The 15556-nt window shown below is 42.4% G+C and overlaps 1 protein-coding gene across 1 annotated transcript in view; it reads left to right on the forward strand.

The window, feature by feature from the left end:
• Positions 1-15556, forward strand: part of TNKS (tankyrase) — a 144041-nt gene that overhangs the window by 126157 nt on the left and 2328 nt on the right. The window contains exons 18-26 of the mRNA XM_086464640.1: positions 3110-3298; positions 4488-4725; positions 5432-5514; positions 7950-8070; positions 8418-8515; positions 11541-11615; positions 12820-12925; positions 13798-13984; positions 14760-14916. Coding sequence (XP_086320766.1) covers positions 3110-3298; positions 4488-4725; positions 5432-5514; positions 7950-8070; positions 8418-8515; positions 11541-11615; positions 12820-12925; positions 13798-13984; positions 14760-14916 — 1254 coding nt within the window. The remainder of the gene's footprint in view (positions 1-3109; positions 3299-4487; positions 4726-5431; positions 5515-7949; positions 8071-8417; positions 8516-11540; positions 11616-12819; positions 12926-13797; positions 13985-14759; positions 14917-15556) is intronic.

Genomic DNA, 15556 nt, shown 5'->3' on the forward strand with positions numbered 1-15556 from the left:
TAAAAGTCATATCCAAAGCCAGTTATTTTGCAGCTGTCTTGCTGTGAAGGTAGTTCAGATGTTGGTGGCATGAAATACTTGTTGCGCTAAGCTGCTGTTGTGAGTCCCGTTTGCAATCCTACAGATATAAATAAGACACAGATTTAGGTGTGCTGTAGCAGTTAAAGGGGGCGGTTTGGAATGATCTTTTGGAACATAGCTTTTATGCAGGCGAGCAGATGCATGACATTGGACAGTGTTAAATTTGGGGTGACTGTTGAAACAGAAAAGACCTCAAGTTATCGTTGAAAGACTTGGATGGTAGGACGAGAACAATACCAGGGGACTGTGTATAGGTGATGAAGGGGGAGTGAAGGTCTGTTAGTTACAGCCGGTCTCTGGTGGGGAGCTATTGTTAAAGTGTTGAAGAGCTACTGTATGGGTGTCCTCCTGAGGAAGCTGTCTAATGCTGTGGCTGCTTTAAACCATTTTGGATGAGGCAGGTCCTCCTTCCTCCATATAGGAGAGAGCATCTGTGTGTAGCAGTTGCACAGATGCCTGATAGATTGCTTATAAGCAGCTGTTAATTGTGGATGAGGTGAGAAATAAACCTCTTGCAAATAATTGCAGAGAGACAGTGTTTGAGAAGCTCTGTCTTCGTTTAGTCAGTTGTTCTATCACCCAGTGCCCTACCCCCAATCCAAGGAGGGGGATTCGGAAAAGGAAGGGAGACCCATGAGTTGAAATGGAAACAGATTTAATAAAATAATAATAACCCCCTAATATTAATACTAATATAAAGTACACAAAGTTGTACTCCGCTCATACAGTGGTCACGAGCTGCGTGCTCCCAGCAGCGGATGCTCGGTGTCGAGCACTGGGAGCACCACAGCTCCAGCGAATTTGCGACAGTCCCGACAAACGGGAGAGCAGGCCTCGAGAGCAGAATGGCGGGCGAGACCCTTCAGGGATGGTGACCATTGAGGAGGAGGGCCGTCCCCAGCAAACCTCCCAGTTTATAGTGAGCGTGACGTTTATGGTACGGAATACTCCAGTTGGCCAGCTTGGGTCAGCTGCCCTGGCTTTCGCTCCTCCTGGCTTTAGCACCTGGCTGACTGGAAACTGCTGAAGGCCTTGATCAGTATGGACACCCGTGTACCAGGCTGGCCACGAACTAAACCAAAATGTCTACCAGCTTTGTTCTCACAGAATCAGGGGCTGCACTCTTCTCAAAAATGGAGCTTTCCTGAGTAGAAAATTGATTCTATGATTTTTATCCCAGTGAAACCAGACAAGTTCCCAGCAGTGTGCTTATGGTCAGACAAAGAACATGAAGCTCAAGTAGTGTTTTAAATGGTCTCGTGATATGCTTTGGCTGTTAGTACCTAGCCCTAACACAAGAGCAGCAAAATCTGGGAGAGTTGATTGTAATAGAACCACAATTGCTTTTGTTTGCAAGCCAAATGAAATAAAAAGTACAGTTCCTTGTTTTTAAGGAGAGCGTAACAATAAAACTCAGCCTACATCATTTGCATTGGTTCCCTATGCGAGTATGGGATCCCAGTGTTTAAAAGAGCAAAAAGCCTCAAATCCTGCTAATGGTTTAGAAATGCAACACAGAATTCTTTTATGATACTGGGTCCTAATACCAAGCAATATTGCTCATCAGCATCTGTCATAAGCATTAAATTCCCAGGACATTGCTTAGATCTAGAGATACATTCTGTTGCAAAGATTGCGTTCTTTCTTTTCAAGCATGGGAAACCAAAACACACATTTTACATGAAGGCAAAACGTTCCTTACAGGCACAGGGAAGTGTTATAGATTGGTTCAAGCTGATTATTACTTCTAAAAATCATAATGCAAATCTAATCTGGTTGCCTCACTTTCTCTAGGAAAAGTTAATGAGGCAGTCTTCAGTGCTTTTCCATCAGCTTATTTAGTTAAGAGTTGCTGTATACTTTCCTGGGGCAGCCCACACTTCTCTCTGAGCTGTCACCATATCTCTGCGATGGGAGTTAGAGAGATGAGTACTGGTTTCACAAATTCATAGCTGGCCTGTTTCACGGGCTCAACCTTTTCCTTGCAAAGTGTCTTTGCTTCTCCCACCCAGCACTTCATGCTGCATCTCCCTTGGTAGGGTTTCCTGTGGCAGAAAAGTCACAGGAGCAGCAATTGCTTTAAAAGTTGGGCAGAAAGGAAAAATAAGGTCAGCAGTCATTTCAAACCACACTTATTCAGAAAGCAAGCCCTTTTATGAGAGCTGCTGGAGAGTCACTTGATTGCCATTGAGAGGAAAAGAGAAATTCATTGGCAAGTCTTTGTGCTTCTGCTTGCAATTTCAGTGTTTCACACTCCTACCTACTTGTTTTGACTACCTGCTTTTTTATTTCTTGGCTGTATTGCTCAAGTAATTTTACTGGTCAGAGGCAGCCAAAAATTTTATTTGCCAGGTTTCTGTTCTCTTATTTTAACTTGGAAGACTTTGAGAGTTGGACATTGATGGAAGTGTGGGGTTATAACATCATTACTTTTATAACCCTTGTAAAATAGTTGTCCCTTATGACACTCATAATGCATTTTATCAATTACAGTTCTCATAAAATATTGGAGAAAGAACAAGAAAATGCAAGAAAGAAATAAAGTCCAGTGAAGACTTTTGGGTACAGACATTTAAGTGGTGGCTCAGCAGTACAACACATTGATCTTTGAAGTTTGTAGTATCATATCACAAATGTTGCAGCCCTTTAAATTTGTGTTGCCAGTTCAAATCTGTCTACAGATATTTTGACAGTTAACTCTTACCATTTTTATGCTGGATCAAGTATCACGTCTGCTCCTGCAGCTGACACAAACTTCATGCTATGTACTTGGTGTGATTTGGCAGAAATATAATTCTGTGCCTGATCCAAATTATACGTGTGCTGGTGGATGATCTGGTAGTGCACAGATAGAGGTGACTGTGGAGCTGCAGTATAAAGTGGTACCTGAAGAGGCGTGCTGCCGTGTAGACACAGGAGGCAGAGAAGTGAGTTAGAGGAAGAAGAAATTACAGGGGTCTCTAAGCATGCAAAAGGAAATACGTGTTTTACCAGTGTTACGTTGATTAAGATGTTCTTTGTTTTCCAGCATGTGGATATAGCAGCACTGTTGATCAAATACAATACATGCGTAAATGCAACAGACAAATGGGCGTTCACACCATTGCATGAAGCTGCACAAAAAGGAAGGACACAGCTCTGTGCTCTGCTGTTAGCTCATGGAGCAGATCCAACCATGAAGAATCAAGAGGGTCAGACACCACTAGACCTGGCAACAGTAAGTTCATGTTAGCATGCCAGCCACAGGCTGCTCTGGAGGGTTTGCTCTGCATTTTAAATGGTTTTCTGTGGCTCCATGGCATTAGCAGTCCTCAGCTTTCACTGTGCTGAGGCAGAGGGAGGTGAGCATCTCCAGGGTGCCTGTTTGTGACTTTTTGCCCATAGGTCCAGGCTTTTTCCTTTGACTGAGATCTTAACATGCTTTGTGTTTTAAGGTTTGCTTCTGCTTAAGTATTCACTCCTGGGATGATGAATCTTATTGCCAGAAATAACCTATCTGAAATGTCCCCAGTGATGGTCAGTCTGTGTACTGTTGGTGATTATTTCTTTGAACCTGGGAGGAAAATCAGATGGGCCTTTAGAGGAATGGGATCATTTAGAGGATGATTATGCTCAGTGCATGCATATTACCTTGGTTCTTTTTTGTCTAACTCCAACATTCTAAGATCTGCAGGTGGCTATCAAACTTTTTCTAAAACTGGCATCCAGAAACTTCCTTGTAGTAGTGACAGTGGCAGCTGGTTAAAAAGCCTAATAAGATTATATAAACATGTATGTCCCAGGTTAACCAGTCTTGATGAAATAGGTAATGCAACCAAATTAGATGCTGTGTCTGGTTATAGTGTGAATATCTTTTAAGGCCCTTGAATGGTTTATGGAGAGTTCAAGAAATATCCTCCAGAATAATCTGAGCTCTAGAAAACTTGATTTGTGATGAGGCATACAAGAACTAATTGATTTCTCCGGGGGAAAATAAGGATGTCTTAATCATGTTCTACAAAAACATGCAAGGAGGAAATTCTTGAAGATGAGGGTCCTGCTTACTTTAGTCTTACTTTATTTTAGAGAAATTATGAGGTGGCATTGCCTGGCCTAGGTAGTGAAGGATTTCAGATAAAGTTGCTGCATTGCTCTTCCTGGCTTTTAACGCCTTGAAGTCGTTCTACCAGAAAGGAAATTAGATGTACCTTCTTATATACCTGTAGAAATGGGAAGAATTCGATTCACCTATGTTGGAGCAGTGAATCAGAATGTTCTTGCAACCATGAATTCCCATGTTAAAAACCTTGGCACTTTTCTTTTTCGTGGGGGAACAGAGCAATTGATTAAAACAAATTCAAAGAAAAATTCTTTACAGAGATCAGTGACTTGTGATAACAGAACCTCATGTTCTTTCTGTTTTTCAGGCTGACGATATCAGAGCTTTGCTGATAGATGCGATGCCTCCAGAAGCTTTGCCTACATGCTTTAAGCCGCAAGCTACTGTTGTTAGTGCCTCCCTGATCTCACCAGCGTCTACACCGTCCTGCCTCTCCGCTGCCAGCAGTATAGATAACCTCACTGGGCCACTGGCAGAACTAGCTGTAGGAGGGGCATCAAATGCTGGTGATGGAGCAGCAGGAACTGAAAGGAAAGAAGGAGAAGGTGCATTTGCTGCTGGACAAGTTTACGTTGCCAGGAGTACAGTAGCTTAGTATCACAATAGGCCTTGCTTTGAAAATTTTTGGCTAGCCAGAAAATAGTGTACAGCTTGAACTGTTATCTGCATTGTAAAATGTCTGATGCTTACTCTGTTTTCAGGAGCATTGTTGGCTGTTCGTTTATGTTTGCTATTGGTGATTAGGTCTGACTACAAAGGCAGATCTGATTAGGTGCCTAGATGTTCATGGTTGATTTTATACAGAAAATACAATGAGAATTAGTTTGATGAAAGAATTATGGTTGTGATGGCTGAGGGATTTTGCTAAGGCTTTTTAAACCCTTTGATTAGTATCTGGAATACATGCATTATGTCAGCATCTAGGTGATTACATAGCAAAAATACACCCACCTTTCCTTTCCTTTCCTTTGCAATATGAGCCTGTATTTGCCACAGATCATTTGTGCTTTTTAATAGTTGATTCTGAGGAGGGAGTAGTGATGAACTTTGCACTGAGCTTTCACACAGTGGAAGTGAATTGTTTATTGTAGACATAGACAAATTGATTATGAAAAGAATCAAGAGTTCACGATTTTGAGAGAATCGGTGCTGTTGCTGGATTTTTTTTTTAAGTTTGCATGGGGTTTTTGTTTGTTTGTTTGTTTTTAGTTCAGATGCATAGGCTATAATGACTTGTTTCTTCTCTTACAGTTTCTGGTCTTGATATGAACATCACCCAGTTCCTAAAAAGCCTGGGTCTTGAACATCTTCGGGACATATTTGAGACAGAACAGGTAAGTGGCAAGCCTCATCTCTGTTTGTATGTTTAAAAGATTGACTAATCTGATTGAAAAAGGGAAACAAAAAACCCAGCTTCACATCTACAGGTACATCCAAGAAAACTGCAAATGAGTCACCAGATACTTTATGGTGAAGTTGAAAGCCTGTGAAAATCTCTTTTGTTGTTTGCTTCAGAATACCCAGTGTCTTTCACTTTCTTATACATACACGATGACTGCCAATTTGGCTTGTGTTCTGAGAGTTGCATTGGACCTTGTGAACTTTGAATGTGATGGCTATACCAAAGTTAGGTTGGAACATCACCTGCACTTGCCCTTCAGCAGTAGTGCTGCATGTGACACTTTGGTTAGATCTAGGAAACCCTCCAGTTTGACTATAAGCAGAAATAAAAATCAAGTTTACCAGGGTGTAGTCAACTAGAGAATGCAGAAACTACGTTTCCTAATAGGTTAGGACTGTAGCATTACCTGGGTTTTGCAGGGCTGACTAGTTTCAAATGGAATTGAGAAATGGGGAAAAAGCCTGCAGATTTATCAATAATTCAGAATATATGAAAACAATACAATCAATGCAACAGTTTCTCAAGGTTACCTTACTTTTTAGAGCAGAAATACCTCTAATGTATTTGTAGACTCTTTATGTACCATTTCTTAAATTTACATGTTGCAGTTAAATAGATTGTTTGTTCACGTGGGCAAGATGGACACAGTGGTGGAAGTGAAAGGTACAAGTGCAAGAGACTGGATTTGATGGTTATTTTTTCCTCAGGCCTCTGCTGCTAGTCTTTTTTGAGAGGTCAGGAATCAAACGTTTGAAATGTAGTGTGTTGCTTACAGAAAAAGTTCCAAACACTACAGGAAGTATCTCCCCAAAGTTTAAATGCCATATAATCTTTTTTCCCTTCTTACACATGAAGCATAAGCTCTTTAATTTGCAACTGCTTCTATTAAGAAGGAAACCAACCTCAAACCAACCTGTATTCTACTTACATTTCCTTTTTTGATATTATTTTTCACACCTTCCTGTTACCATGCTGGTTTTGTTCTACTTTTGCTTCCTTAACTCCTAACCTGTTTTTAAGATCTTCCCCTGCTAATAAGATTTAAACATGCAAATCGTATTCACTATATTCGTTCATTTTTGAGACTGTTTATGTCCTCTTGTAAGTTTCTTTCTAGTGAAAACAACCTCATCTTCCTTAAGCTTAATGTTTTAAGCTGCTTTTTCCAAGCACTGCAGTACCTTCGTGTGCACTTTTTCACCTTGGCTCTAGCCTTCTCCTGATGCTTTCTAATATCTGTGTTTCTTCTGTATATTTTTAATATTCCACTGCACGTGATGAATGTCTTCAGTGGCTTTTCCACAGCAATCCCAGTAGGGTTGTTTTCTGCTCAATTGGACAGACGTTTAGTGTAGCTATTAATTTCTTGCTTGAGTTGCTTGCTTTTGAATTACTGGTACTCAATTTGTAGTGGACAGAGTTCATATCTGTAAATCCAGTTGTGCCAACAATACAGCTTCTTTTGTATCAAGTTGTATTGTTTCCCATTATTTGCTGAGCTTGCCATTCTGCTTTAATGTATAAATTTGGAAGTAAATTATATAATTATGTCCTCCAGATAAAATCTTTCTGTTTGTGCACTGAGGCGATTCTGTGAAAAATTGCTTTATAGTAATAAAAATATGTACTCTATTTAGCTTTTATCTCCTGTTTGTTAAAAAAATGTTTATTTGACATTATGTTTTACTACCTTTCTGCTTCCACCAATAATCTTCTGTGCCCTTGAAATTTAAAACCTTGTCAGGTGGTTGTAGATGTATTCATATATAGCAACCAAATTAATAGCTGTATGTGTCTTCACAATGCTGATTATTTCCAAAAATAGTGGAATAGTTGAGCATAGGTGACCCACTGGTTTGATAGACATGCAAGTGCACACATGGCTATATACACACAGTAATAGCGCACACCATAATAATCTTGATGTGAAACACACTTAACATTTATTAGTCAGCTTATAGAATATTCACTTCTGTTTGTGTAGTGAAAATAATGAATTACACAACAATGTGAAATTTTGAATGCTTCAAAAATATTCCCAGATTTCTCCCAGCATTTCTGTGCATCCTCCATCTACATAAGTAAAAATGTTTTTGAGAACTTCCTGTGAGAATCAGCTCTTATTAATTACTGTAAGAGAAGTAAAAGTTTTGCACAGCTTCTGACTAGCAGCTGGGTATGGTCCTGTGGTAGGGAGAGGCTTGCCAGAAGGTGGCAGCAATTAGAAGTGCAGCAAAACATAAAATAGTATACTCTCTCAATTGCGCCATGAATACATTCCATTTTCTGAACTGATGGGTGTTGGGAATGGCCTTGGGAATCAGGCCAGGTTTGGCAAGTGATTTTTGTGGTCTTTTACCTTTCCAGATAACCCTGGATGTGTTGGCAGACATGGGGCATGAGGAGCTTAAAGAAATTGGGATCAATGCATATGGACACCGCCACAAATTAATAAAAGGTGTGGAGAGACTTCTAGGAGGGCAGCAAGGTAAATATGAAACTTTTACTGGTTAGTCTAAGTGTGGCATACAACAGGCTCCCAGAATTCACCTTCTGTAAATGTGGGCATTGTCATCAGGACTTGAAAGAATCCAGATGTCAGGAAAATGTATTTGCTGGCAGACCCAGCTGCTGGGTTGTGACAGGTAAAGAATATATTGAGGACATGTAGGACTGAGTGATCACTTGCCTTTCCAGAGAATGGACACCCCTGAGGCAGCTGTGGAGGCTGTACTGGGGTTGTTTTAAGAAGAATAATGATAACGATGGATACAAATAGAGCTGATACTGGTTTGTTCTGTTGGGTTTTATTCATTTAATTCCTTCTCTTTGCAGGCACCAATCCTTATTTGACTTTCCACTGTGTGAGTCAGGGGACCATTCTCCTTGACCTTGCTCCTGATGATAAGGAGTATCAGTCCGTAGAAGAGGAGGTATTGCAAGTACCTTTCTTAATGCTCCGGTGGCAGTGTGTTTCTCTCTTTGCTTATATCAGAGCTAAAGCATGCAACCCACGTTGAGAATGATAAAGTATGTTTTGGTGTATGAATTTCATAGATCTGACATGAAGTTTAGGGATTTTTATTTGTCTTTTTATATAGAGCAATGATGGAAAGTATTTTGCTGTGTCCTGCCAATTTTTTTTAGTAAGTGATGTGTTTGCTCACTTAGTGTTATCCCAATTTTGCCTTTTTGTTGTTGTGTTTTGGATGTCATCTCATAGCAAGGGTTTCCACAGCTTTCCAGAGATAGGTGAACGCATGAAACTCAAAGGCTGTGAGTGAAGAGGGAAGGATCAAGGCCTTGCAAGTCTGTAGACATTCTCTGTGCTCAGGCTGTTTCTGCAGGTGAACCAGCTTGTTTTCTCTTGTCTCAGTGGCTTAGTTAATCTGTAACCCAGATAAACAGCTCTTGGATAATTGAGAGTTGACTGTAATTTTGCCTCCCACACACACATGCTCCTTTATTTAAGTAAATTACAAGCAGATACCATTTTGAAAGAAAAGTCATAACAGAAGAGACTTTCTGAAGAGTTGTGTTTGGAAGAAACTCCATTTTACTGTGCATTTGCTATTTGTGTGGTGTTCCTACACTGTAACGCAGGTGGGGAACCCAAGTTACAGAGCAGGTGAAAACAGAGCCCCCAAACCCGCTTCTTCACAAAACACTCGCCTGACTCGTCGGCAGCTGAGTGTGGAAGCGTCTTAGATGGGCCCACATTCCCCAACAAAGTCATCCTCCTCTCTCTCCTACTCCGCACTGCTGGAGCTTCCCTGCTGGCTGCTGCTATTGGAGTCAGCGCTCCCCTGCCTGGGCAGCCAGCAGAGCCCAGGGAGCATGAGCAGGGTCTCGGCAGAGGCCCACAACCACCAGTGCAGGCAAGCAACAAGGAGCATGCCTTCGTGAGCAAGGCAGCACAGCTCCTGGCTCCTCTGCTCCATCTCGTCCAGCAGCCAAGTTGTCTCCTGACTCTGCTGCTCCTCAAGCTGCCGCAGGAGGTCTTGCGTGGCCGTGTCTGTCCAGTCACCCACCCTCAGCATATGCTCAGCATGGTCAGGACGTGGGTGATGCCCACAGCCATGGCCTGGAGGAGGAGGGACAGAAGATGCTCAGCAGGGCTGGGTGGGAGTGAGATGGTGCCTAGGGCAGTGGGGGTAGGAGATGCAGGGGCCAGGGAATGGATGGGAGAGGGGGTGAGGGAGCTCGGAGGCAGTAAGGGGAAGGTTGGTGAGTGCTGCAGGGATGGGGGCATATCCCTGCAGCCCTCCAGGCACTTGCCATGGCTGGAAGCCCCGGGCACCTCTGCACCCAGCCCTGACGGCAGTACCTGCCATGCCCAAGGCGCTCCCCTCACCCCAGCCTTAGAACCACCCTCCAGGGGCCGGTGCTTCTGCCCCAGCCCTTGTCCAGCCCAGTCTTCCCCCTGCCTGCCCCACTCACCGCTGGCCCAAGCTGTACTGCAGCAGCAGGCTGCCAGCTGGCACCCTTGGTGACACCCCTTTGTAACTTGTCCTCATGGCCATTGCCTCTGGCTCTGCAGCACCTGCAACGTGCAAAACGCAACCGCCCTGGCAGGTCAGAGCTCCCAGGGCCCCTAAACCTCCCCAGGAAGAGCAGTGGGGGTGGCACAAGGGCGTCCCTGGCTTGCACGGGGGGCTCCATGCCCGGCTGAGCCCCAGAGTTGGACTCCTGGCTCCCTCCACAGCACCACCAGCAGCAGCAAGGAGCCTTCGGGGAAGTTATTTCTCATGCTTTCATACATGTGCACGTGGCACACGCACTCACACTTCTGCTGCTCCAGCCTATATTGGATAATTATATACCTGCATTGCACCCAGAGACTTCTGACTGCACAGCCTGACATGACATCGGAAGAGAAGGCTCCAAGGAGAGCTTATTGAGGCCTTTCGGTACATAAAGGGGGCCTAGAAGAAAGATGAGGACAATCGTTTTAGCAGGGCCTGTTGCAATAGGACAAGGAGTAGTGGCTTCAAACCGAAAGAGGGTAGATTTAGACTAGATACAAGGAAGACATTTTTTACAATGAGAGTGGTGAAACACCGCACCAGGCTGCCCAGAGAGGTGGCAGAAGCCCCATCCCTGGAAACATTCAAGGTCAGGTCAGACAGGGCTCTGAGCTACCTGATCCAGCTGAAGATGTCCCTGCTCACTGCAGGGGGGTTGGACTGAATGACCTTTAAAGGTCCTTTCCAGCCCAAACCATTCTATGATAAGTGTTTGGAGTCTTTTTAAAAGTCTAGATATTCAGGATAGCTGCCAGCTTAGCCTTGGAATATTTTTTATTAGTAACTGTGTAAACTGGAGTTTGTGCAGGTCTTTTTTATAAACTTTTCTGACATAAAGGGTCACTTGTCTGCTATAGTAAATTGGGATATCTATTTGACCTGTTACTAAACGTTGTTGCTGTAGATAAATATCTCTGGAAAAGACACAGTGGAACTGTTGAAATTCTCAGGGCCTGCTAATGACAGAAAAATCTGCAGTGCAAGCATTTTCCTGTCACTGAGAAATATAAACTGTACCCATTAGAAACACTTGTTATTACTTCGAAATTATCTTTTTGTCTATTTTCAAAGACTGTGGGTTTTTTTTTTTCTAATCTAAAGCAGGTTTTCTAGTTGTGTATAATTCTGATAGCAAGCGCCACTAGTCTCCTTTTTCCTATGTAGATTTTTATTACAAGATTGGATAATTGCAGCATCCAACTCCACTGTTGTGGAACAGCATAGTGCATTGGGTGCCTGAGAAATAAGGGTGTACCTCAGTTTAAAATTGAGTTGGGTTGTTTGGATTTTTTTTTTTTTTACACCTTTAAGTATTTTTCAATCAAGATTGTCTGTTACTGCCAGTGACGTGACAGGCTGAGATACTGCATGAATACTTTGCCTTGCTAGCAAGCTTTGTGTGCTGAGCCTTCAGTTGTGTTCATTTATGTAGATGCAAAGTACAATCCGGGAGCATCGGGATGGTGGAAATGCTGGTGGGATCTTCAACAGGTACAATGTCATCAGGGTAAGTTTCAAAACCTCTTAATTCTGTGTAGTGAAATAAGTTGGTACTTACGCAAGCAGGCAGAATTGGTTTAATGGATCACCCTTTTATATTTAAAGCTCTTCATTGGAATAATATCCAGGAGCAGGGTTAAAGCAAGTGCTAAATGCTAAAATTGGGCTGATCGTGTGCTCTGCACATGGAATGAGGGAGAAGTATCCACTTGTGCTCTTAAAGGAGTCTGAAGAACTGATATTGAAAACAGGAGTGGTGAAGAGCCTAGCTTAGGTTTCACAGCCCAATTTGATTTGAGATCTGTAACTTCTGTGACTTTGCAGCACAGATTTTTTTTCTTAGTGTAGTCTTTTGCCCTTTTAAAGGAGATTTTTGGGGAGGAGGAAAGGATGAGCATGACTTTTTACTAGAAGTTTCTATCTCCCTGTGCCACTTTGGATCTTGACACCTTCTTCTTTGCCCCTGCCAACTAGAAAAAAAGCTTTTACAAGCCCTGGCATATAAGAAAATGGAGTGTTGTCTTTCTGAGGGAAAGTACACGTTCTGGTTCCTTTTTTTTTGGGAGGAGGAAATTGGAACAGAACTCAGTTCCTGAGCTCTAGCAACACCCTGCTGCATATCTATTTGAGAAGTGAGCCTGTGCAGAGACTTTGCAAATTGGCCCAATAGATCGTAAGCCCTGAAGGAAACTTTGCTTCCATCCTACTCCCAACCAAAGGTGAAGTCCTTTACAGAAACCACTGTGGTATAAGAGCATGTTCCTGGAACAATATCTCAAGATAGATTAAACAGCACATCTCCTGATTTCTTTCCTCAGAAGTTGTTTCTTTTCATAAGAATTCAACCTAAACCAGATAGCAAGCTTCAAAAACCTAGCCCAGATTGTTCAACAGAGGTCAAAGCAGAGAGGAGGAAGGAGTTCCAGACAGTTTGTAGTTCTTGGTGGTATTGCAAGCTCTGAGGGAAGAAGCCTGAAACTCTTCCTTAAACCTGAGAGCTTAGGCTGCAACTTCACAGTAGTTTTAACCATCTGTAAGTGTATGCTACCAGCTTGTTTGAAAGACTTCAGTCTTGTGTGCAGAACAGCCATGGGGTTTCTTTGTACCATTCATGTGTCTTAGTTTCCCTGTTGAATTTATGCAAACTCTGTGAAACTATATTACAATTCAATTCCAATTCAAGTATGGTTGGACCTGTTGTACCACTGCAGATTCAAAAGGTCGTGAACAAGAAATTGCGGGAGAGATTCTGTCACAGACAGAAGGAGGTCTCAGAGGAGAATCATAACCATCACAATGAACGCATGTTGTTTCATGGTAAGGAAGTGGTCTCTATTTGTATGTACCGGTATTTAAGAACAACCAAAAAAAGCTTACAAGAACCCACAGGCAATGTTAATGTTGCTGTGTCACCATCCTGTCAGTGATTGTATTTCTACGCTAGAAATGCAGGGGTGTGGGGCTGGTGGAGTTAGTCTGTGTGGTTATTGCAGGCTGAAAAGCTACATTAGATAAAAAAATACTTTTTATTTTTTTAACAGAAAAAAAAAAGGGGTTGCTAAACCATATCTTAGTCATTTCCAGTAAAGCTGCTGCTGGGAGGTTGTTACATTGCTGTGAGAAAGACAGGGTATCTTCTAAAAGAGGGGAGCAGCACACAGTAAAAGCGTGTTACCCTGGTGCTTCAGGCAACCATCAGGGAAAGGAATCAAAACCAACCATAAGTTTCAGCAAGATGTTCTCTAGAGGCATCCAGAAGTGCCTACAAATGACAGTTGCCTGAGGGTCCTTCTGCCCTAGATCCTTCTATGATCCTGCATAGGAAATTGGTTTAGGGTATGATTGTCTTGACAACTTGCCCCATCTTAACCAGTACGGACTGCTGGAGAAGGTGTGCATTGACAAGATAAATTGCACTGAAATGTGAGTGGGGGGGAAAAGCCATTTAATGAGATCTGTGAAATGAGTAAGAAATATGAGTCACACGTGGGATCTTGATATATAATGAGAAATCCCACACATCACTGCATCCTGCTGGGTATCGCCCCCTTCCAGCTGACTGAGCATGCTTTCTGGTATTTAATGATCTGTTTGAAGTAGACAAGCTCATCTTGACATAGAGTCCTGTATTACTATAGACCTTAACAAGTATATATGATAACACATTGTTTTGTGCCATTCTGTTCTAGGGTCTCCATTTATTAATGCTATCATTCACAAAGGATTTGATGAAAGGCATGCGTACATTGGAGGAATGTTCGGAGCTGGAATTTACTTTGCCGAGAACTCCTCAAAAAGCAACCAATATGTGTATGGGATAGGAGGAGGAACAGGCTGTCCCACACACAAAGACAGGTCCTGTTATATCTGCCACAGGTATGAGTCCAGCAGAGTTCCCTATACATAATTCTGGCTGTCCTGGTTTTTGCGATCCTGGCACAGGACGAGTTGCAGGGAAACAGTAGCCACTTGAGCTTGGTCATGGCAGGAAAACCACAGTTTTCCATTTGTCAAGGATGAACAAAAAGGATATAAATGCAGCGAGTCCCACAGAAAGGTCAAAAATTACGTTTAAGCATACAGTGAGTATAAATCAAAGTGACTTGTGGCTCAGGGAAGAGACTTGAAACAGCAAATTTGAAAGTGAAGAGTTGGGGAAATAGCAATTAAACTCCAGGCACTCTCAGAACAAAACTGCAGTGCAAACAGCAAAACAGCAGTGTAGCGTTATACTGTGGATCAGATAATTTTGGAGGTAGTGAACAGGACTTAATCACAGCTTTGTTTTGCACTGGAGTAGATCAATGTGCTTTTTGCACTTTGACACCTGTCAATACCCTGCTGGTAGGAACATAGAGAGAGTTCAGCTTCTTTCGACCGCTTTATATGAAATGAACTAGAACAGGCCTCTATGAGGGCTAAACAAAGTGTGTGTTTTGCTTTCTGCATGTCAAGAAAGACTTTTTTTTTTTTTTTGTCTGCATGTGACAGGTTTTATGCAGCCTTAGAACTGGTTTCTAAAAGTGTTTCTCGAAAAAGCCCTGAGAGATTAATTGTAACAAAATAAACTCAAAAATCTGAAATCATTCTGGAAGCATATAACTCCCAGTAAGATATTTTAAAACAATGTTTTCTTTTTTTTTCCTTTTAGACAAATGCTCTTCTGTAGAGTGACCCTTGGAAAATCCTTCCTTCAGTTCAGCACAATGAAAATGGCTCACGCCCCTCCAGGGCACCATTCTGTTATTGGCAGGCCAAGCGTGAATGGACTTGCATATGCTGAATATGTTATCTATAGAGGAGAACAGGTATGTAGGGGTTAGCAAGGACTGAATTTATGAAAGGGCAGATAGAGAAGGGGATGTGACTGGTTTCCATACCAAGTGTGCTGTGATAACCTGGTTGATGAGATTTTTTTTGTTTAAATGTGGAAATAAACAATGAACTGTATCAAGCCAGCAAATGCTCTGCTTTTCACTAAGGTGGTCTGATTTACACTGTGCAGAATTGCCTGGTTCCCCCTGTGCAGCACTGCTAGAGTCTGTTAAGAGTTGTAGTTTCTCTCAGGAGGTGCTGTTTCTCCCATTGCATTTAACTGGCATTACTGCGTTAACAAGAACACGTGCATTTCTGGGGCTTTTGTAGATAAGGCGGATTCTGGGCTTTTTACCTGTAGATTCCCAACAGCGACAGTGTCCCTGTTTGCTAGAGACTGCTCTTAAATGGCAGCTGAAGTAGCACAACAGTCTTCAGGAGGTGATTTTTAATCTGAGTAACTCAGCCTGACCGTTACTCCAGAAAAGTGGTTTGCTTTAGGTGGCTGCAAGATTATATAATGAGTTCAGGTTGGAAGGAACCTTGGGGACGTCACCTCAGCCAGCCTCTTGTACATGCTGATTTCAGACCAGATTGCTGAGGGCTTTCTTTGACCAGGCAGGTCTTAAAAGC

The sequence above is a fragment of the Leptosomus discolor genome, chromosome 4, assembly GCF_034619465.1.
Source record: "Leptosomus discolor isolate bLepDis1 chromosome 4, bLepDis1.hap2, whole genome shotgun sequence".
Lineage (NCBI taxonomy): Eukaryota > Metazoa > Chordata > Aves > Leptosomiformes > Leptosomidae > Leptosomus > Leptosomus discolor.